Source organism: Drosophila sulfurigaster, chromosome 2L (assembly GCF_023558435.1).
Source record: "Drosophila sulfurigaster albostrigata strain 15112-1811.04 chromosome 2L, ASM2355843v2, whole genome shotgun sequence".
In the NCBI taxonomy this organism is placed as follows: domain Eukaryota; kingdom Metazoa; phylum Arthropoda; class Insecta; order Diptera; family Drosophilidae; genus Drosophila; species Drosophila sulfurigaster.
The window spans coordinates 8,459,678-8,482,748 of NC_084881.1; the positions used below are offsets into that span (position 1 = coordinate 8,459,678).

General features: G+C 38.3%; 1 protein-coding gene across 2 annotated transcripts in view; it reads left to right on the top strand.

The window, feature by feature from the left end:
• The window catches only part of LOC133847400 (dual specificity tyrosine-phosphorylation-regulated kinase 2), a 60,806-nt gene extending 38,214 nt beyond the window's left edge, over window positions 1-22,592 (top strand). For both annotated transcript variants that reach the window (XM_062282413.1, XM_062282420.1), the window contains 7 exons: window positions 6,355-6,614; window positions 7,189-7,564; window positions 8,219-8,391; window positions 8,452-8,729; window positions 16,690-16,828; window positions 16,889-17,060; window positions 20,275-22,592. In XM_062282413.1, coding sequence (XP_062138397.1) covers window positions 6,591-6,614; window positions 7,189-7,564; window positions 8,219-8,391; window positions 8,452-8,729; window positions 16,690-16,828; window positions 16,889-17,060; window positions 20,275-21,332 — 2,220 coding nt within the window. In that variant the 5' untranslated portion in view covers window positions 6,355-6,590 and the 3' untranslated portion in view covers window positions 21,333-22,592. The remainder of the gene's footprint in view (window positions 1-6,354; window positions 6,615-7,188; window positions 7,565-8,218; window positions 8,392-8,451; window positions 8,730-16,689; window positions 16,829-16,888; window positions 17,061-20,274) is intronic.
• The last annotated feature ends 479 nt before the right edge of the window (window positions 22,593-23,071 follow it).

Genomic DNA, 23,071 nt, shown 5'->3' on the forward strand with positions numbered 1-23,071 from the left:
TACTGAAAAAATAAAAAAATATACCGAAGTTTATATTTGGTAGACTGATATTCTGTGCATTATTATTCTGAAAATATAGCAAATTAATATACTGAAAATACACAAAAATAAAAATATAAACATCAGATGTGCCTCCTCCAGAAAGCCACACCCAAAAAGAAATACTGCGATCGTTTGCAAAGTTTTCCCTGCTTCGCCTACATAAAATCTTTCATTTAAATTCCCCCTCTACAGTATCTGAACTGAGCTAAGTAGGCCGCTGGCGAAAAATGCTCGATGCGCTTTGCAACAGTTTCATTTGCTTCCTGCTCAGCGTTGAGACGAACAGAGACAACAGACGTTGCCAGACATTATCATCAGAGCTATTAACAAAATTGGCAATACGTTTGAGCAGCAGCTGCCAGCATAGATGCGATACGAAAACAAAACAAATACAAATACAATTACATAGACAAAGTAAAGATACCGATGCTATACAGTTAAAGATACTTACAGATATTACTCAATCAACTTTAAAGACTTCCGTCTTTATATTTTATATTGGTTAGTAAGAGTAAACAGAGAAAGAGAAATGCAGTCAACTGGTAAATGAGAGGGAGAATCTCAACAACACCGAAGCTAATTGTCATTTTCCGACAACAACTGCAAACTTCGTTGGAGCGACAGTAGTTCAATTTTATGCAGTTTTCCGTTGCATTTTCCTCGCCATGCCAATTGGGCTCAATAAAGCAAAATTCTTGCTCCCCTTCGTCCCTAGATTTAGCGACTACTTTCTTTTGCTGCCAACTATCGGCCATTAGACTGCTGCAGTTGGTATTTTTTTCTGCGAGTTTAATGGCCCCAACAGCAGCAGCAGCAGCAAAAGTCGCCAACTGTCAAAGTCCGCCCTGTTACACGTTCACATCTATTGTCTTTGTGCAGTCACCTCGGCAGAGAGGGAGCAGCAAATAACTGGATGGATGAGGGGGGAGAGCAAGAGGACGTGAATCGAAAAGTGTTTGTAGAACGGAAGTTATTAAAATTGTTTTAGTAGTCAAGTTTGTGTACCGTTGCTTTTCAAGATGAGGGAGCGAGTGTGCGCAGTGCATTGACCAGCAATTATTACACATACGCAACGTGCGCCCAGTTGGGGGTCTGCGTGTGTGTGTGACATTTGCTATGTGCACGGTATTAAGGTTTATATGTCACACCTACTATTGTACTCTTGCTGTGCCTTGCTGCGTTGACAACTGTTGCGTTGTGGATATGGAAATAAATTTAGATTGAGCAAATGATCACTGACATTAAAAATAAATAAACGGCATGTGGCCTTTTACATTTAAGATAATTATTTGGAATAGTTATGTTGTTGCATTTAGTTGATTAAATATATTTGATAATTCCAATTTCATGTTCATTGTTTATGCCCGCGAACACGCCTTCGAATGTTTATTAATCCAATCATAGCACCTGCTCCCAAAACTACGCCTAACACTTGTTTGGGCTCCCTCGGACTGACAGCGATCCAGTTCCGCCCGAAAGACCCCCGAGACAACATAGAACAGCGTTGGCTACTTCCGTTGTGGACTGCTGAAATCCATATGCGATTAGTTGACATTTCGCTTGAGGTCATTACTTTGCGACTGGGGTTTCTGTTGCTGTTGCTGTTGCTGGGGTTAGTAGGTCAATAGCTTATGAGGTCACATTTGGGTAGGCTCTATTAGTTAACATAGTTTGGCTAGTTAGCTGGTTAATGCCTAGCACACAAAAATGTGTTGGCTATGGTCTGTTTCTGTTTCTGTTTGTGGCATGCAATTTCTGGCTCAACATTAATAATAATAGGACAGAAGCATAGCAAGAGTAATAGGAATAATACGAATAATAATAATTCAGGTAATAATGAAAACTAAATGAATTTCACTTATGTGTCGTGCCTGCGCCAAATTAAATGTAACAAAAATGTTTATAGCATGTTGCTAGCTAGCTGGCTCTTTGCTATTTTTGTGTTTTGACTTTTTTTTTCTCTTTGGTTTTGAGGGCGACTCTTTCTGGGCCACACGGGCCGATATTTTTTTCGGTTTTTATTTTTTCCAGCTGACTTGTTGTGACAAACGATGTTTTTGGTTGCGCTTTAACCTGGTGTGCCATATGATTAAGTACAATTTCCCCCTTGTCGTGGGTCAGTTCTAGGATATTCAACTCGAACTACGCCCATTGGGGTTACGTGCCCCAAATTTCATAGCGAATTGGCCGCGTTTACTTTGATTTTTCTTCCATTTTTTCATTCATTGCTTGCTACTTTGAAATTTGAGACTTGCATGCACAAATGCAGTTGCTATAAAATTATAGGCTTATTATGTTGGGCAAAGAAAGCATGTAAATGGGCCTCGACAAGCTAAAATCGCAGTCAGAAATTATCTTGTTTATGTGCAGCTATTACAAAATTGCGATCATGTTAACTGGGTTCCATAACTATGCTATAAAAGAAATGATGTATACAAGATTTAGTAATAGATTTTCAGTAGAGTATTGTTTTGACGATCGTTGTTTCAGGATTTCCTTTTCAAATTAAACTTGCTCTAAAGTTATTGCTTGTGAATAACAAACAATGCTATCTAAAGCTTAATTACTTGGCAAAGTTATGAAGATTTGCAAATGCTTTCCTCTAGATCTTTTGACTCACAAATAATACATATGAAGTGTGATTATAATTGAGATTCTTCAAACGAAACGAAAAGATCAAAGCCCCGAAATGTGTTTTTTCACCCCAAATGTCAAAAATCTTGGCAGTTTTGGGCTGCTTTCAGACAAATCAATAAAATTATGGAACAATAGATGTAAAACCATTCGCAAAAAAAAAGAACTATGAACGTGATGCCTTGCGGCTTATTATGGGCAACAAGTGTGTACATGTCCGAGAGACAATAAAAGAAATGTGAATTATTTAATTTTCAAACTGCTTTGCATGCATATTGATGCTTGTTGAGCTTTGGCGGCCAATCACTTGAGGTGTCAAGAATGAATCAAAAAGAAAACATTTTAATAAATCCCATTGTAACAATGGATCAGCAGAGTTATGGACAGCCAAAGAATTCGGTTGTAAAAAGAACTCTTTTTGGCATTCAATGTGAATGGAAACATTTGCCAGTTGTGGCCCAATTGTCGCTTTGCTGTTACTCGTAAATTGTCGGGTAGCTGAACACTTAAATGGCAACACTCCCCGACAAGTTTGGCATTTGCAACAAGGTTTTTCTCTGTCGATGAAAATAAAACGAGTGATAACACTGCTGGTTGAAGTGCTCGACCTGAATATACTCTGTAAAACACAGAATACTAAAATCTACTTCAATGAAACCGACAAAGTTTGTAAAGATGAATCGCAATGCTTACTTTAAATATACATTATTTGATGTTGTAGAAAATATATTACACCCTCTCTTATTTTGTATTCTCATTGGTCACAGGGTATTAAAATACTATTTACATAATGCGATTCCCTGAGATTCGCCGAGTCAACGTTAAATTTGTACGCGCAGTTTATAAATCTTCCATCCGACTGCCCAAAAATGATTGCAAGTGTCAAAAGTCAACAACAAAATGTCACGTTTTGTTGTTTTATTCTGTTTTGTTTTGTTTTATTTTATGTGTTTGCTCATTGACGAACCGAAAGCAAAAACAAAACAAAAACAACACAACCAAGAGCCAAACAGAAAACCAAACCAAGAAAAAAAGCAATTGACATTTATTAAGCAAATTTGTGGTGCAGCTTTAACGGAACTCCAAAATGAAATGCACTTGAAAAGAGATGCACAATTTTATTATTTGTGTTTTCTGTACTTGATTGAAATGATTTTCTCGCGCTTGTCAAAATAAAACTCTGCTATAAATTGACAAATTATGCCCATAAATTTCATGACATTTTTATTGCCATCAAAGTTGCCTTCTCCTTGTTTTGTTTTGTTTTTCGTTTTGTATATTCCAAAAGAAGCAAGTCAATTGCTTTGAGTGACCAATTTACTGTCGCTTTTTTTGGCTAAGGGTCTCCGACACTTGACGTAGAAATTTAAAATAAATGACTTAATATTTAGTTATGTCTGGGGTCACAGCTGAGATCAGCCAAAGGTAAATTGCTGTGAAAGCTTTAAAATCATAAAAACCGCTAGCTGCTGATGGATTGGTCAAGAGAGAAAAAGCTGAATTTTAAAACTTCACGCAGAATAAGTTGCACGAAAAAAAAACACAGTATTGATTACTTTTTAATAGTACAGTTTCCCTTGTCAACTAAGCGCTTGAATTTGAGTGCAAAGATGAATCAATATTGATATTCGATTACTAGACATATCAGTTGTCAATATGGAGGTTTTCTTGAGAGGCCAGGTTCAAACTGAATCATGTTTCACGCAAAAAAACACAAAGCTCCAATGCCAACAAAGGCTGAAAACAACTTCTCTGACACATCTTCGCCAACTTGAGTCGTAAAACAACACCGAGTACATGAAAAATCATTGAAACTGACATTTAATTTTCAATGTCATTCATAGAAATTGCAGATATCGTTTATACTTGAGTCTATGCACAGAAACCAATTCAGTGTCTGTCTCTCTATATAAATTGGGTGGGTGTCAAAGCAATGGCAAATGAGTCAAAGAGTTTGCTGTTTTTCAATTGAAATCAATGCAAAAACATTTCGAGCTCAAAGTCACCATAGAAAATAAAGAATTGTGAACGCCTAGACAATTATATATTGTTTCTTTTTTGTTGATCGCTTATCTGTATCATTGATTTGTCATTTTAATGTGCCCATGACCGTCGACAGTTATTTTTGGACATAATTTGACAGCCTTGCAATCGAGTCGTATCTCGAAATGGGTTCAAAATACTTTCCTTTATCGAATTACGACAGACACAATGTGAAATTCAAGCTATTCAATGACCTGGGCATATGCCATTTGCTCTTGGCCCTCTGCTTTCTATATGCGAATTTCTTTTGGCGAAAAACCAGCTCAAAAAGTTCATTTAAGACTGACAGACTGACTGACAAAATTTAAACTTATAGTCGGCTCTAAACTTTGTGCGCAGACAGCACAAGCGGATGAAGAGACAAAAAAGAAACCCAAGATATATTGCTATATTTATGTATTTGTATGCAGATATGCTTGCTTATAAAAAGGAGACGAAAAAATGGGCAACCCAACCGCCCACTGATGCCATAACAACTGTCAAGTTGATCCAAAAACTCTGCGTCAAAAACGAATGCTGTAAATTATGATTTTATGACAGAAAACTTTTTAAAAGCCAATAAATTTTGCAGGGCATGTCAAGAGACCAAAGCCAAAAAGAAAACCTAAAAAAGAGAGCCAAGGAATAGGTTAAACTTGAGAAATAGTAGACAAGTTAGCCTGGGTCTTGCTCAGGGCCACCTTAAAATGTGGGAATCAGTTAAATGCACTGCAAGAAACGAAGAACCGAAAATCATAAATATTTAATAGCTTAAGAAGTAGAGAGAAAAGTGAAGATGAATTACAGTCGGTCTGTACTCAATCTTAGCACCCTTTTTTTGCTCAGTGTACCTACCTAACTGTTTACTCATTATGTTGCTATTCATAGAGAAACTTGTCGAGCACAGCACAACTTTTGCGCTGCATCAGCCCCCCCAAAAAAAAGGGTTGTCCGCCCCCCACACTGACAGCGAAAAGGGTTAGGAATCGTTATGCATGCCCCTCGCAACGAAATGCACATGAAAGGGCTAACAGGAAGAAGGCGCAAAAAACACAAAAAGCCAATAATTGGTCATGACTTTTGGTTACCAAGTTTTATGCCGGCTTGCATTGAGTACACCGGCCTGGTTGGGTCCTTACCAGCTCCCAAGTTAGTGTTCGGGGGCGTCTAGTTAGGCTATGAGTACGTGGAACGACCCTTTGAATAAAATATTAATAAAGTTTGGCCTTTTGATGATTTGCCGACAAACACCGGCTTGACAATGAAAACTGCTAAATGCCACTGACTGACATTCGAGTTTTTCTTTTCGGTTTTTTTTTTTGGTTCTGTGGTTCTCGCTATTGAGTTAGTTATGGTTATGTCTTGACAAGTCGACGATTTTTGGGGGTTTCTCTGCAGGAGGAAACTTATTTTGGTTTACCATTTTATTTATGGTGTGTGCTTTGAATGCACATCGATTATTCGGTATTTCTTGTTGTTGCAGTGGTTGATTGTTGGTTACCAGTTTGTCGACAGTTTGTTCCGTCGAACGTCAAGGGTTAAAGTCAAGAAGGGTTTAAAGACATCCGTCCGTTTAGTTTAGCATATTATTAATGTGTTTATACTTTTTTGTGCTTGTATAAATATTTCGATTCCTTGTTTTTATTTTCTTTGCAGTTGCCCATCAAACCAAACAATATCAACTACCAAGTAGGCGGAAGGAAGGAAACCAACACATTCAAATGCAAATGTTGTGCGCCCCGAAGACACATTGCCCAGCAGCTGGTTATCAATAATAATTCTTTTTGGCCGGTTCCATAAGAACAACCAACCACTAAGCACTGTGCGGCGAAAGCACTGTGCCATTTTGGAAAGCATTGGAAACTGAATACACACAGACAGAACATAGCACAATGTTGGATCGATGTGAAATGCCGGTAAGTGGCAAACAAAAGATCGAAAATGGCATAAAGACATTGAAAAGACATTCAGATTAATAGGATTAAAAAATACAACTGAAATCAATTTACGAAATTCAACTGAATAATCTTCTAATTTGTAATATGATATGATACACGGAAAATTAAAAGAAAGCTGACATATAAAATCCCAAGCAGAGTAATCAAATATTTTTGAATATATGTATTTAATAGTTTAGATTGACAGAATGAGAACATGAGTTTTGTTTAGAAGAGTTCGAAATTATCTAAAATATTGTACAATAATATTAATTTCATTTTGGTTTTCTTTCATCTAAACTTATTACTTATTTGCCAAAGCAAATAATAACTTTCAAATCACTCTTTAGCAAATAAATGAATTTCATATTGACACCGCAAAGTATGCAACATAAAATAGCAAACACTCTTCTTTTAACAGTAGCTGAAAAGTATGCAACACTTTTTTTTGAATACTTCTCAATATGTCAAATGTCATTTCTGTCCTCTACATATCTTGATATATTTTGTATTGTAAAGTAATATAAAATATATTTTCTTAACGCTAACGCAGATACAATTGGACAACGAGAAGCTCAGACGCGACGTGCGTCTGTCCAGCTCCAGGCTGGATCTGCCACAGTTGTGCAACGTGAGTCGTCGCCTTGATAGCCACATCAGCAACAGCAACAACAATAATAACAACAACGTGAATGAGACAACAACGACAACACTAAACGGCAATGGCAGCAACGGCAGCAGCAGCAACAACAACAACAACAACAACCTTGGCTCACCGGTCTCCTGCTCGACCACAAACAGCAGCAGCGGCAATGAGCGTGGCTCCTCGACCAAATCAAACAGCAGCAGCGGCAGCGGTAGCTCCGGCAACTCGGCGAGCAGCACAGGAAGCGCCGAACTGAAATGCAACACGCCCATGACACCATCAGGTTGGTAATGAAGAGTGACAGGGTAGAAGAGAGGGGGTCTATATAGTATGTTAACTACAAGTTATAGAAGAGGTGGATGGGCTCTTGTCAACATTTGCAATGTTTAACGCGTTGGGTTAATACGCATCGCTGACGTCCAATGCGAATTAGCAAAGCAGCTCCCAGTTGAGTTTTGCTTTTGCGTCCACAGTTGGAAGCTGCCATTAATTAATTTTTTCTTATTTATACTATACTCAAATGGCATTGAGGTCAAGGTCAGACTCAGACCAGTGTTGTGTGCCACTACGTATAACGGGTTAGTTTTCAATTAGTTTGCTTTGGCACTCAACCGAATGGTCCTCATGTTGCAAAAAGGTCTATAGAAACAGTGTAAATTTCAAAAACTGACCCTTGATGTGGCTCACTAAGGATACTGTTTATAAAAGAGCATTTGCCACAACAATTTGCATTCATTTAAGATAATACTAAGAAAGTATAATATGAAAAAGTGCTGTATCAACTAAGATGGATGATTCTTGATAGATAGATAGATTTTGTAGCTATTTTGATATCGAGAGATAGATTTAAACAAAAAGGGTTCCCGAAAAATGAAGTAAAAACGAAAACCGTAGAGCATCTCACATTTCTAATATTAAATATATTTAACTTTCACAGAGCTCGTTAAGAAGTTTCGCAACTATCTGACTGATCTGGAGTTTGAGGAGCTGAAGGTGTACAAGGAGGTTTGGTATTTCGGCCAGCATGCCAGCAAGAATTACAATAAGCCCGCCCCCACAGCCAATACAACAAACATGGGCTATGACGATGATAATGGCAACTACAAAATCGTAAGACTAATAAATTATTAATCGAAAATACTCTAAAATTAAAAATATATTTATTTACAGATTGAACACGATCATATAGCCTTTCGCTATGAGATATTGGAGGTGATTGGCAAGGGGAGCTTTGGTCAGGTGATCAGAGCGTTAGATCATAAGACCAACACACACGTGGCCATTAAAATCATAAGGAATAAGAAGCGATTCCTCAACCAGGCGGTCGTTGAGCTCAATATATTGGATGAGCTGCGTGAAAAGGATGCGGATGGATCTCATAATGTTATACACATGCTGGACTATACATATTTCCGTAGGCATTTGTGCATTACCTTCGAGTTAATGAGGTGAGTCTCACCCTTTTAGCTAATTTAATATTTCGCTAGTCATTCTACTTAGTTAATATGCTTTGACGTCAATGCTAAACAGAGTGACTGTCACGACTGACACAACTCTCGCTTCTCGACTCGTCAATTAAAAACGCGTATCGCTCGCATTTCTATTAACATTCAGCCAATTAAATTTATTCGCAAGTTTTATCCTTGCGTGCGTTGTGCCCATTAAACGACAATCGTAATCATTGCTTCGTTCCTACTGTGTGTGCCTTCTCACAAGTGCCTAGCACGCATTACGCAGATCCTCTGTTGCGCTTTTACCTTGACAACACACATAACACACACCAAGCCCAGAGCTCTTGTGTTAAAAATAGCCATACACCTCCCCCGCTATCTCCTCGAAGACAACAACCCCCTTAATATAAAATCATATTATCAGCTCGTGTCATATGGTATTTGTTGCCATTGTCTATGGCTTTTGATTTTGATTTTGCGTTTGCTTTTATGACACCATAAATCTCATTTGGTCTTTCACATGAGCATCGTAAAACGTCAAGTGGTTATCGTAATTATTTAACAACTCTTTTTTAATGGTTTTATAACTCTTGTTTCTGATGGCAATCTTAACTATATAATTAACAACCCTCAAACGTTGTCTTTGCTTTATTAGTTTTACTTTAATTGTTTTTCATATGCATATTGTATATTAAATTATTCTAAATAGTTGGACCATGCATTCTATTCATTTTCGATGAATGAAGATGTGTGTTGGGAGTCCCTTCCTTCCTTTTTCCAACTACCAATATTTTGTGGTATAGAGTTTTCATTCAAAGTCCGTCCCTAGAGCATGAGATGTATTTACTTTGATTGCACGTCGGAAATGGCAGTTTTATCGCTTGGAATGCCACTTAAGTGCAGTAAACAAATAAATTTCTATTTAATTTGCTTGCATGCCTGCCCACACACAACAGCACACACACAATATGCTGATAGACAGCGCAGGAAGTGTATGAACAACAAACCGCAGACGCCGCTCGACTATCAATTTCAATTTAAATATTGTGTAGCCTACTTTCAGGTGCTTGCAAAATGCAATGCATTGCATGCGTGCAAGTGCAAGTGCAACACATGTGTTGCTGTGTGTGAGGTGTCTATATTTACCTGTTGTGTTTGGTCGTCGGGGCAATTTAATTGATAGACAGCCAACGCCCCTATCAGGTGTTGATTTTACAGGCGGGGCTAGGGAGTAGTCTTCGTTTCCTGCGTCTCCTTGTCTTAGCCTGCATATGTCAAAGTTTAGACAGTTGGCAACGCAAATATGGCTAGAAACACGCGATGCAAGAATATGAAAACACAAAATACTATTTGTATGTACGGGCCCAAAAACGTAAGAAAAAGTTTTGAAAAAAAAGAGAAAATGTTGAAGGTCATAGTTTAACCATTGCATTGACTTGACTTGCTTCCGTTTGCTCGTTTTTTTTTCTCTTTGGTTTTTTGCCCGGCTCGTGCCCATATCAGAAGTCCCTTGACATTTCCGGCAGGCGGTAACTAATTTGTCTTAATTGCAGGACTTCCACTAACTTTTGCTTAAGTTGACATTTTTGAGCACCGATTTGGGAACTCTAATTTCAAATGGGTTAACAACACGCCATTAAACCAAACGGAATTTTCGGGGTTCCCTAAGAATCGATAACGCGACAAAATTAAATTGTTTACCATGCAAAACCAAAGCGAAACCAAAACGACAAAAAAAATACTGACTTGTAACGAAATCACAAACTTAATTAATTATTTTGCCTTTTGGGCTAATTAGCCGCAAAATCGCTACTCGAGTGCGCACTTTGCGTCTTGTTTTTTTCGCCACCGTAGCAAGTTACAGCAATGGGCAAAGTTTCTGCAATGACCATGGAACTAAGAAACTGTAATGAATAGGATGGGAGGTGAGGAATGGGGAAGGGAAATGGAAAATGGGGCTCTGCATTGACAACCCAGCGGCAAGTTTAAAGTTTGTTTTGAACGAGTAAACAAATTGTGTGGCCAAGTTTTACGTAATTCAATTTACTTGCACGCAATTCAATTTTACATGCTAATTTCCTCTCGGGCAGCGACTGCAAATTGAGTTTCGCGCTACAGGATTAATGATGGATTAAAACTTGGATCAAGTAGCACGAATCGAATGCCAAGGTTTTTGTTCTGAGATCGAGTTTTAAAATAGAAAACGATTAGATATTTTTAACTTAATGTTTATTTAAAGGTTTCAAATATTTTCAAAAATATATGAATGAATGCATTGGCATTCCTCTAAAACAAAATCCTATGTGTTTCCTAGTTCTATTACGCTCCATAAAATCAGGTCTGTGGCTCCACATATTTCCATAGAAATAGTTCTAAACTTTTGGCAGACTTTTTCATTCAAGCCTCCAAATACATTTGCCCCTTTTTTTGTGGTCTTTCAAATTAATTACAGAACGTGTGCACTTAGCACTTAAACATTTCTAATTGGTAGCCCTTTTTTTGTTGCTGTCCAAAAAGCTCATCCAAAACATGCAAAGGGAACCGCAAGCTGATTAGCTAATTAGCATGTGCCGGAAAACTGTGCAAAAAATAGAGAAAGGGAACGAAAACTGCGGGGGGAGAGAGGACAAGTCTCTGCAAATATGAAACTTAATCCATGGTTCCTAATGCGACACTTCATTCTCATCACGGGACTGAGGCAAACATACGCCCACTAGCATACATTTCGAGCACTTAATTTCGTATAGAGGACTTGTCTGACAGCCAGAGTCACGAAGTGAACACACACTAAATTCACCTGCAGCATGTCTGTTCGTTGTCCTGTGCTACATAAGTCCACTCGCAGTGCAAAAAATGTTATGGGCCACGTAATTTACAGCGACAGCGATAAAATGAGCTGCCAAACCGAGGAAGAAGACAGACAGAGAGAGAGAGAGCGTTTTGCTTTTGCTTTTTCTGCCATCAAATGCCATAAGAAATGGTCACATTGAGTGCCATAACTATGCAGCATATTGTGTAGATGACGTTGCCAAAATAATGTTGTCATGGCCAAGTTTGCTAGCAGAGAATAGAGAGGGAGAGTAGGAAGTGTCAGGGTCGTAAATATGGCTCTATGCTGTTCTGGTGAATAAGCTTCACTTCTCTTCTTTTCTTGCTGATTTTTTTGGTCATGCGGGCAATGTGTCAAGAATTTGTGTCTTAGTGTTAAATTTATTTCAATTTGCTGAGCTCATGATGAGATAATCAAGGCATTATCTACAAATACGAGATGTCGAACAATGACATTAGATTCAGCATTTTAGTGCTCTTTAAGCTGAATGAATGAATTTAAGCACAATTCGCAGAGCGGCTTTTGTGGAATTTGAGCAATTCATTAGCAAATGCCAATTAATCCAAATTGATAGCTAAAAGATGCTCCGCCTATTAATTAATTAAGTAATCTTTAATGTGGTAAGCTCTCCTTCATGGTAAAGTCTTTAGATATGAGATGAGTAATAATATACATATTTGTGAATATTTCATGGCTCGTCCTGTTGATGGCTGCCTTGTAATTGTCCACTTTGACATGAAGGCTGACATGATAGACAATGTTGAACAGCAGCCAAGTCAGTTTATATAGTCGGAGATTTTTAATTAAAAGCGCAGCATGCATGCCGAGAATATTTCCCTCCCTCTCAGCTCTCGTCTCTCAGTTGTCTCTATGCAAATGAGCAGCATACTGTGCTTGGGTTTTTTTAAAAATTAATTTTTGCACTTAGCGTGTAGATTGCAATTAGATGGAAGCAACTGGGGATTGAGTTACCATAGACATAGAGACTCGACGCACTGAGTCCTGGCCAAGGACCAAGGCGAGGCAAGTTGCGTAAACAACATCGCTGTTGACAGCTGTTTTTATACCCGCTCCCCGTAGGGTAAAAGGGTATAATCATTTTGTGACTGCAGGATATTTATAGAACAGGCATGAGATAGCAATCGGTTCTTAGTTGATTTAGCTGGTATATTTTGAATGTATTACTATATAAATATACCAAATATTGGTTTTTGACACATTTTAGTATTTTGTCGGTATATTAATTTTGTATATTTTTAGAAAAAGTTATGTTGAAATGACAGAAGGAGGCCAGTGGTTCTTAGTTGATTTGGTTGGCAATCTGGTATATTTTACGGTATATATTAAATTTAATACTATGTCAATATACTAAAAATATCATGTGACATATTTCAGTATTTTAATTGGGTATATATTGTTGTATTGAAAACGTGTAGGGGGTATCTCACTGTCGAGCACACTCGACTGTAGCTCTCGTACTTGTTTGTAGTTGTTGATGTAGGTTATTATTATTATGCCGTGCCGTGGCACAGTAATTACCGCTAATTGACATTTGCCAGGCATTAAGATGGATATAAACAGATCGCGCGCAATTCCAGTTTATAAAGCAGAGGATAAACCATTGCGATGGCCAAGGTCAAAAGTCATTCATTATGTGTTTTATTCGACAATATTCCTTTGAAATATTTATGGCCGATTCTTTGCGACTAAATTCCCACACTCAACTGCGACGGCTCACTAATTAAAATGCCACCCAGACAACAAATTGTGGTTTCTGCTCGCTGAATAGCGAGTGGAATATAAATTTGTATGGGGATTAGAGGCCTTGAGCCAATGTGACATCCTGAACCCAACCAAATCAAGGTTGTCGTCGGGGACAGCATCATTAATTAGTAATCCACCCACACGTGGAGATTGTTGCTGCCATTTCCCTGGCCTACTTTAAGGCGCTTAACTAAAAGCTATATTATTAATAGAAATTTAGGGGCGGCATTTGAGCATGCCAATAAATATTACAAAATCAGATTCCATCTTGACTCCAAAGAAGCAAAGGTATTTATAATTATATGGTTTCGCTTTAAAGCCTTAGAGGCAGCAATTTAAGCTCGTTTATGGCTATGCAAATAAACTTTTATAGTATGCAAATCCATGCAGAAGGTGTTTGCAGTTGTCTGTCAATCAATTTCACAGCACAAGCTTTTCACTTTCTCTCCAGGGAAACTTTTTCAACACTTTTTCGAATGAATTCATTTTTGCGGCTAATTGACAGTCCCCAAAAAAAGAGACCCGGATGTGTGTTCTACGCTTTATGCAGCAGAATTGAGTAAAAACCGTCTTCAATATTGTATTGTTTAGACAATAATTTTGTTAGCTCTTTTTGGAATATATGCACATCGATGTGTGTGTATTTTTGGCGCGCTAAATGTGAGCATTAGTGGCTCGTTACAGTTGCATGTTGACTGGCTTTCTGACTGGTTGCCTCACACAGCTGGCAAATCAATCAAATTACCGAAAAGAATTTGGCACACAAGTCATGAAGCAGCCAAGCAGCCGACGCAAGGGAAACAGTTGTCGAAAGCAAAAGGAAAAGCGCAAAAGTAAAATGCTATAAACAACAATTTTCAAGTTCATGGACTCGCGCTCTCTCTTTTTCTCTCTTGTTTTTACTTAACGACTTGCCATCTCTTTCCAGGTTGGCATTGCCAGTGTCATCGGCAGTGGCAGCGGCAGCGGCATGTGGCATGTCATAATGCAGTTATAATATGCCATTTTGACACAATGCCTTCTAGTAAGAGAGAAGCAGTCAACTAGATATCAAGCCAAGTTGGCTCGCTTTGCCGATTTGCCCGATTGAAATTATGACATTTTGATGATTTTCTTATTGGTTTGTTATAGATGCAAGGCTTCTCTTCTACTTCCGCAAAATCAATACAAAATCCACACAAACTGTAACCGCTTTAAAGGTATTCTACGCTTTAAATGCAAAACTGTATTTTGCCATTAGAAAACTTTTCCCATTTGCAAAAGCCATGTGACCTTTGTAGCTGGCTTCTACGCTTCTCAAGCGTTCTGACAGTCATCCATTATTTCGGTTAAAGTCAAGGCCTCACAACGACGCCAGCTTAACCCAATAAGCCTAACACGATTTGAGGCCTCCTTAACAGCTCCGCAGCCAACTGTCAATCGACTATAATAGCCAAGTGGAGGTGTGTGTGGCAAGGTGGCTGAGTTTTGTCGCTTAGCACCGTAAGACACGATTCTTAATTGGATTACTTGATAACAAGATGTTGAACATGACATGAGCTCGCCTAAAAGTATGCAGCACTTGTCATAATTGACAATAGAAAGAAAAGAATGCCATCAAATTTACTTTAATTAAGTGAATAAAATGGCATATAAATAAACTCTGTCTGCAATCGATTAAAAGGAGTTGGTTGTGGATAGTCAAGAAATTTAATCTCTAATATCCATCCGTATTTTCGGTATCTGAACTATTTGATTGCGTCTCTCATTAAGTTTGCTGAAACTTTCCTTGATGGCAGCCTCATCTTTATGCCAATGCCAGTTATTACTTTTGGCATTTTCCGGCTCGCAACTAGGTCAAAGCATCTATTAAGTGTATGTCAAAGCAGCTCAGCTTAGCTCAGCAAGTTCGAGCTGCTGATGAAGATATTGATAGCATACTAAGAAGATGACACTCGGCCAACTGCAGGAGTGGAAAAGGAAATGAAAGCAAACATGATGTGTGGTCGGGCAGTTCAATAAATTGGCAATGGTTCAAACATGATATATGAGAGCCAGAAAAGTATGTCAATAATGAAGGGAGGAAAACATAGGGATAAAGGAGAAAATTGATGATTTTTCGACCGTCAAAAACTCATCAAACGCAATGCAGAAGCGAAAACTGACAGTCATCAAGCAATTGATAAAACATGGTGGATATTTGGTTGACCTAACCCCTGATTCAACCGCATACCGCATAACGTAAATAAGGTTTTAGTGGTTGCAATGACATTGGGTAAAAAGCCAAAAACACACCAGAAAAAAAAAACAACCGCCTTCGTTATCAGTTAATTAATCGCCAACAATCGCACAAACTGCGAGTGCAAAACGTATAATAAAAACAAGAATCGAAAACAGAAAAATACAGCGGAAAATTGTAAACAAAAATAGCAAACGGGTTGACAAAACCAACGACAGGGGAATGTCGAAAGTGGTACAGTGGGTGAAATAACTCTATTTTGTGTAACAAACAAAATTTTAAGTAGACTATTTTCAACAATTTATGGCATGGCGAATTATGCAAATGAAATCACAATGAGGCAGTTAAATTAGTTTTTTTATTGCATTGAACTCATTGTGAAGCCTGCTCCGGTGTCATCCTCTCAATAGTACTTCTTAATGCGATTATTTTAATCGCGATTCGTTTACAAATTTCATAATCGATAGCAACAAATTTCCACTGTATTACTTTGGGGCACAATTGTCCCTGCTATTACAGTCTACTGCTGCTGTTGTTGTTGCCTGTTATCGTCATATATCCAAATTTCTGTGTGACATGCAATGCAAATTAATTCAATGCATGCTATTTTATCGTCGCTGCTTCGATGTGGGCTTAAAGCGGCCGGCGTTTCGTAGCGTCTTTTTTGTATTCGATTCGACTATATTCCGAGTCCCCGAATACACTACTATATTTACCTCTTTATACCAGTTACTCGCAGGGTAGAAGGGTATTATAACTTTATGTATCACCGACTCCATAAAGTATATACATATCCATATTCTTGATCAGCCATTTGAAGTTAAAAAATTAAGAATCATAACTATAATCTAAAACTGTATAAGTTATTTAAGAAATGGATTTTTAAGGCGAAAAATGGCTGCTGCTATCGAAACTTAGTTGCTTTCCTTAAAATTTTGATATGTTTTATTGGTATATTTTTAGAATACTGTTTTCTCTTTATTAAAAATGCGGGTATCTCACAGTCGATAACACATTATTGTAGCTTTCTAATATGTTTGTTTTTTGTTTTTTTTTGGTAAAGTCGAAACAAGTTTGATGGGGTTGTTGTGAGTCATGTTTTGAAATTTTGTAATTCTAATCGAATCGTTTTCTTTTATTTGCAGCCTTAATCTCTACGAGCTGATAAAGAAGAACAATTACAATGGTTTCAGCATGAGTCTCATTAGACGCTTCTGCAATTCGATTGTTAAATGCCTGCGTTTGCTCTACAAAGAGAATATCATACACTGTGATCTCAAGCCGGTAAGTTGTATAAATATTTAAATAGAATAATCAATTAATCAATCCTCTCTCTCTTTGTAGGAAAATATTTTGCTTAAACAGCGCGGCAGCAGCTCCATTAAAGTCATCGATTTTGGCAGCTCGTGTTATGTGGATAGGAAAATCTATACGTACATTCAGTCGAGGTTCTATCGGTCCCCGGAGGTGATATTGGGCCTGCAATATGGCACTGCCATTGACATGTGGAGCTTGGGTGAGTGCAGAGTCAACTGGTTGATTTTAATTAAAAACATTTTGCAATTTCTCTGCGTTTGTGTGTGTGTGTGTGTGTGTGTCTCTTGCTAGCGCCATTTTGACCTCGATGCAATGAAAATGAATTTTTAAATGGTTGCCCTGCATTGGCAAGCAAATTTATAGCCCACACACACACTCATACACACAGTCTCTCGTTACACCTATAAATAACTACAGCGCACAGAGTGGTAGAGAGAGAGAGAGTAAAGTGTGTAGGTGTATTGCCTTGCATATAGTCAGCTTACGTGTAACATTTAAATATTTTATATTCTGTTTTATGGCCACATTGAATGTGGCATCCACTTCTGTGTGTGAATGTGTTCCATCGAAATAAAGACGCTTCTTTCTCTACGCTCTACGCTCCTGTGCGGTCGACATTTAAAATATCTAACGCAATTTTTCAGTGGGGTTTAAGTGCCACAAATGGTTTGTGGCCTTTATGCTGCTAACTTATTGACAGCTATCACTCGTAATGGCAGCCCAGCGAATATTCGTTACTGTTATCATCATTAATATTCTGCTGAATGGATGACAGCATGAAGAGGGTATTAAATGGGGATCGAGAAAGTCCGTTAAATACTACGTGGGTTAGCCAAGGGACAAAAGGACAAGCTTCACGCTTAGGGTTAGACAGCTTGGCAGTATCTATATTTAACTGCAATTGATAATAAAATTGTCACTCTTCTGCTGGTTTTCTGAATGGTGGGTTAGCTTCTTTACTCTGTAATCTTATTCTTAATAGGGTAATGATATAATGATTATGTTATTAAATGTAAACAATTTAAAAGTTGAGTTTAAAGAGCTGGTTGCTCGATTTGAGGCTATAATAAGAACAACAAATTATATGATATGAAATGTAAATTATTAAAAATATGTTTCTTTTAGAGCTCTTCTTGATTGAGTTTATTAGGTGAGGGAAATGAGGAAATTGAAATACTTAAAAATATCTAGTTGCAGAGTTTCTTTAGGGACTTCTCCCGATTTTGAAGAAGCTAAAAAAAGAAAATGCTGATATCCATAAATTAGTAATCAATTTTACATTATCTGACTAATGAAATGAAAAGGATATCAAATGTAGTTGGTTTAAATAAAGTTTAAAATATGTGTTATAAAGTTTAAAATATGTGCTCATAAACTTATTAGAGTTAGTTCAAATTACAATCAATAGACATCTTCAATAAGAAAATGTAAGGAATATACAATTATTTAAAGAATCGTGTGCTTATAGAATAACATCATATGACAATAAATAAATTAGAGGTAAAGCAAATGAGGAATACATAATATAATAATAATATAATTTATTCGTCCAATTGTAACAGAGAAATAAAAGAACTAACAAAATAAAATTTAGCAGTACAATTTATACGACAGTTAAAAATTAATAAATTTGCCTGTAACTAAAAAGCTTTTTAAATGTTGTGTGCAAGACTTAGCTTATCGTGCTGTGGAAATTATTTCCAGGTGCTCCCATTTCTTGAGCACTTTCATATATTGTGCTCATTTCTATAATTGAAATACTCTTCCCCCGCTCTGTGTTGTGTTGCTTATCAAACCCTCAGAACTACCTCTTTCATGTACTCGTATGTGGCACATTAAGAGGCGGCCTGCCCCCAGCTAGTTTGTTAAGAGCTTCACACTATGCAACACGTAACCCATTTTGAAAGCGTTCACAGTAACTTGAATAAGTAAGCGCCCACCCGCATGAGCTTTCAATCGTAGTGTAGCCAAGACAGTGGGTGAAAATAAACTCGGACACACCGAGAATGTAACTATAGCTCACGTAGTGTGCACTTTTAATGAGTCTTTTGTGTCGACCAGAGCAGAGCAGAGTTCTACGATATTTTGTGCTGACCGGACGTGGTCGTCGTCGGAAATGGACGCTAAAAGGATGTAAAAGGGGCGAACGAGTCCAGATTGGAAGGAGCCATTATTATTGTAGACATAAACTTTAAGTGGGCGGCACTTGTTGAGTATCCGACTCGACTAACCCCAGACTAAGCTGCCGTCTCCTGAAATTTGAAATCTGTACCGCATGCTATCTCGTTGCTCCAGTTACTGCTTACAGCCGAGTCCTTGCCTCACGTCCTTTTCGCCTGTTGCTGCTAATTGGCATAGTGCGTGTTTTTACACTTGGCTGGGTTCTATCGTACCTAGAGAGAAGGCGACTTCATACCGAAGGAATTGTTGAACTAAGGCGCGATTGAACATTACCATTTGGCAGCTAAATATGTGAATGCACGGATAATGAGTCTAGGAAATTGTGGAGTGCAGTCAACTGATATGGAGCTAATGGGATTTACTTGCAGCATATAGACTCAAGTCTTGAAACTAATTAGAGAGCAAAAGAAAACTAATCAAGTATCATCTCAAGGCTTCTTATAACTTGGGATTATTCGAAGACTTTGCTTCGTTACTAAGCAAACAGTCGAAGAGGTTTTATTCAATCTAATTAAATTCAGGAATATTGAAAGTATAATTTGTGACTTGAGCTTTTCACTTCATACAAAAATCAACGTCAAAACGAATTACAATAATACGTAAAATTTTTTTGCAAACTCAGATTCATTAATAAATAGTATTAAGATATTTCTAAAAGTTTTTATTTATTAAGAGTTTAAAATACTTAAAACGATTTTCGAGTGGAATTAAGTTGATCTCATTTTGTGTTATATCAATTCATAGGAAGCAAAAGCAAAGAATATTGAAACTTTTGTGTTAAACAATTTTATTGACTTTAAATAATTAAATGGGCTTTTAGTTTTATAGATGCCACGTGCTGGCGAGTTTCGAGCTGTCAAATGTCAGATAGAACCCTTTTAGTATTTCATATAATTGAAGTTTGACCTCAACTAAGTGCGAGGATTAGACGCTTTGTAGCCAATCAATATTGCAGTGAACTTTTGAACCCAAATGCCACTTAAACAATTTGTAATACAGGCAGCAGTAAATAAATAATACCCTTAGGACTCTTTTGGGTTGTAGCCTGTGGTCAACCCAACAAGCACGTGTTCGGTGACCAGCAGAGAATAAATAGCTGCCAACTAAGAACTGAGCATCGAGAGTCAAGGTCAATGCGCTTGTCTGACACCCAGAATTACTGCAGTATACAAATAATAAACATTCGATAGAAATCAATATTAATTACGCTATTATTTTTGATTATCTTGCAGGCTGCATATTGGCCGAGTTGTACACGGGCTTCCCACTCTTTCCCGGCGAGAACGAGGTGGAGCAGTTGGCCTGCATCATGGAGGTGCTTGGACTGCCGCCCAAGGTGCTCATCTCGGTGGCGAGACGTCGCCGCTTGTTCTTCGATTCACGTGATTATCCGCGTTGCATAACCAACACAAAGGGACGCAAGCGAACGCCGGGCAGCAAGAAGTTGTCACAGATTGTGCATTGCCAGGATCATTACTTCATCGATTTTCTGCAACGTTGTCTCGAATGGGATCCCGCGGAGCGTATGACCCCCGATGAGGCCGCACACCACGAGTTCCTGCAGCCATCAGCGTCGAGTCGCCATCGCAGTTGCCGCATGTCGACAAGCTCGTCGAGTTCGGGTCTCAACAGTGTCTCCCAGAAGTCTTCCTGCTACAACTTTGCAGAGATCTCACCCGGCAGCGGCGGTGGCCCCGTTGTGGCATCCATAACGAGCACCACGGCGGTCAGCAATGCGGCCATCACCACAAAGTCGAGCTCCAGTTCGCGCCAGCCACACAGCCAGAGTCACAACCAGAGCCAGATGCAGAGTCACAGCCACAGCCATGCCCAGTCCAATGGACACCTGCCCGACATTAAGCTCAGCGCCAGCGACAAATACAACAGCATGCAAAAGGTGGCGGTGCGCTCGAAGATCACCTCGAGCGTCTCAGACCTCGAGTCTGTGCAGCAGTATTCGCTGCATCGCATCTACGGCGGCGTCGGCAGGGGCAGCACACAGCACGTCTCCTCGGCGGCGACCCGGAAGCATCTGAATGGCGGCAGCGGCGGCAACACGACCACCAGCAGCAGCAGCAAGTATGGCAGCTCGACGCTGGCCCACAATCATCACAATTTGACACATCACAATGCCTCGACGGCGACAATTGCGACTGCAACACATCACCATCATCATCATCATGGCCAGACACAGGTTGGAGGTGCTGGTGGCTCCTCCTCGAATGTGGCCATGTCGCATTCACAGTCGACTGGCGATGTCTCGGATCGGGCCATCTTTGGGCGGGCTTGACTTCGCGCTCGGCCAACGAAGCTCGAGCTCAAGAAGTGCAAACTGGTGAATATGATGGACTTCTGGAGCTAGAAGTGGCGTCCACAGCAATGCGCTGCCCTGCGGGAGGAGGAGCTGGACGAGGTAAAGGCTCCGACGACTGGCCCGCCATAGATCTAAAGATATATAATATAATTGTTATATAGGCTACGTATGTGTAGGTTTGGTTTATATTTGTACATGTCTGTGTGTTTGTATTTGTGTCCCGGTTTTGTTGAAGGCAAAGCTGAGCGCAAAGCTCTTTGTATTCCTCAAAACGAAGCCACGAAATAACTCTATATAGATTACAGCCTAAGTAACCAATCCAATAATACAATATAATGTAGTTAAACAGACACACACAAACACGCAAACACGTAAACACACACACACACTTGCAACACTCTGCAGTATTCTCAGTTTTCTCTGATTTCTTGCTACTGCCATAGCTAAATATTTGTATTTTCTACTTTCCCGAATAAGTATTTCCACTCTGTATTTGAAACTTGCCTCATCTCTCTTTCTCTACATTTTATTGTACACCATCCACAACCAGCTCAAAGGAACAAACAAACAACAACAACACGTAACATAGTTATACATTGGATAGTTTGTAGTACTCTAATATAGTAATATGGTAATTCTACGATATACGATTGTATCGACTCAAATCTGTAACAATTTCATACAGCTTCCATGTCTTTTGCAACAGTATCAAGGCTGTTATTAGTTACATATGCAAAATGTAGCTAAACACATATATGTAATATTCAACAAACAAACAAAAAACATAAATATTTATGTATAGCATAAGTTTTGGTATAGGTTCGAATGTTTCACTTACAATACAGCTCGCGATCGAAATACACAACTAATATATCACGTAACTCCATAACGAAGAACATATTCATAGACCCACCAACTTATCAATCTACACATAATTATATGAAATATATATTGCATCTACTCCATTGAGGAGATATTGAAACATTCGAGCCTTGTTAGAATCACCCAAAAATGGGAGAATTATGAAATAGGATGCAACAAATCAACTCATCAAACATGTCATAATCTAATGAGTAAACATATTTAATGAACTACTATATTACGTAATTATGCCTAGTTATAACAAACTTTTGTGCAAATCGAAGAAGCAGAAGAAGAACAACAACAAACAAACAAACAATTATGGCCAATATATAAGATGGAACTTTAACTAATTCTATGTAAATCGTATTAGTCGAAACAAAACAACAAAAATAAACAAAACAATTTTATTATAATCAATTAAGAAATACACAACAAGAACACACAGTTGATTATTAAGCGTTGGCAGAGTGTGCCCCCCTTTTGCCCCCTCTTTCCCCTATAACCCCCTCAAAAAACACACTCTCCGTCTCTGTATCTGAACCTAGACTGTCATTGAACAAAGTTTGTAATGTAATTTTAGATATCACTGTAAACAAATGCAACTTTTGCTCATGACTTTGATAATGTAAACGTTTATAATAATACAACAAACATTTGCGTATGAATATAAAAATACGACTATGTACGAATATAATGTATCACAGAATTAGAATATTTACAAGTTAATTCGCCTATTTTACGTATTATTTATATTATGTATTTTTCTCTGCTGATTCTTACTACTGCAAAATTACTATTTTCTTTCCTTTAATGTATTAGGCCTTTTCATTTCAATATACAAACTACAAAAT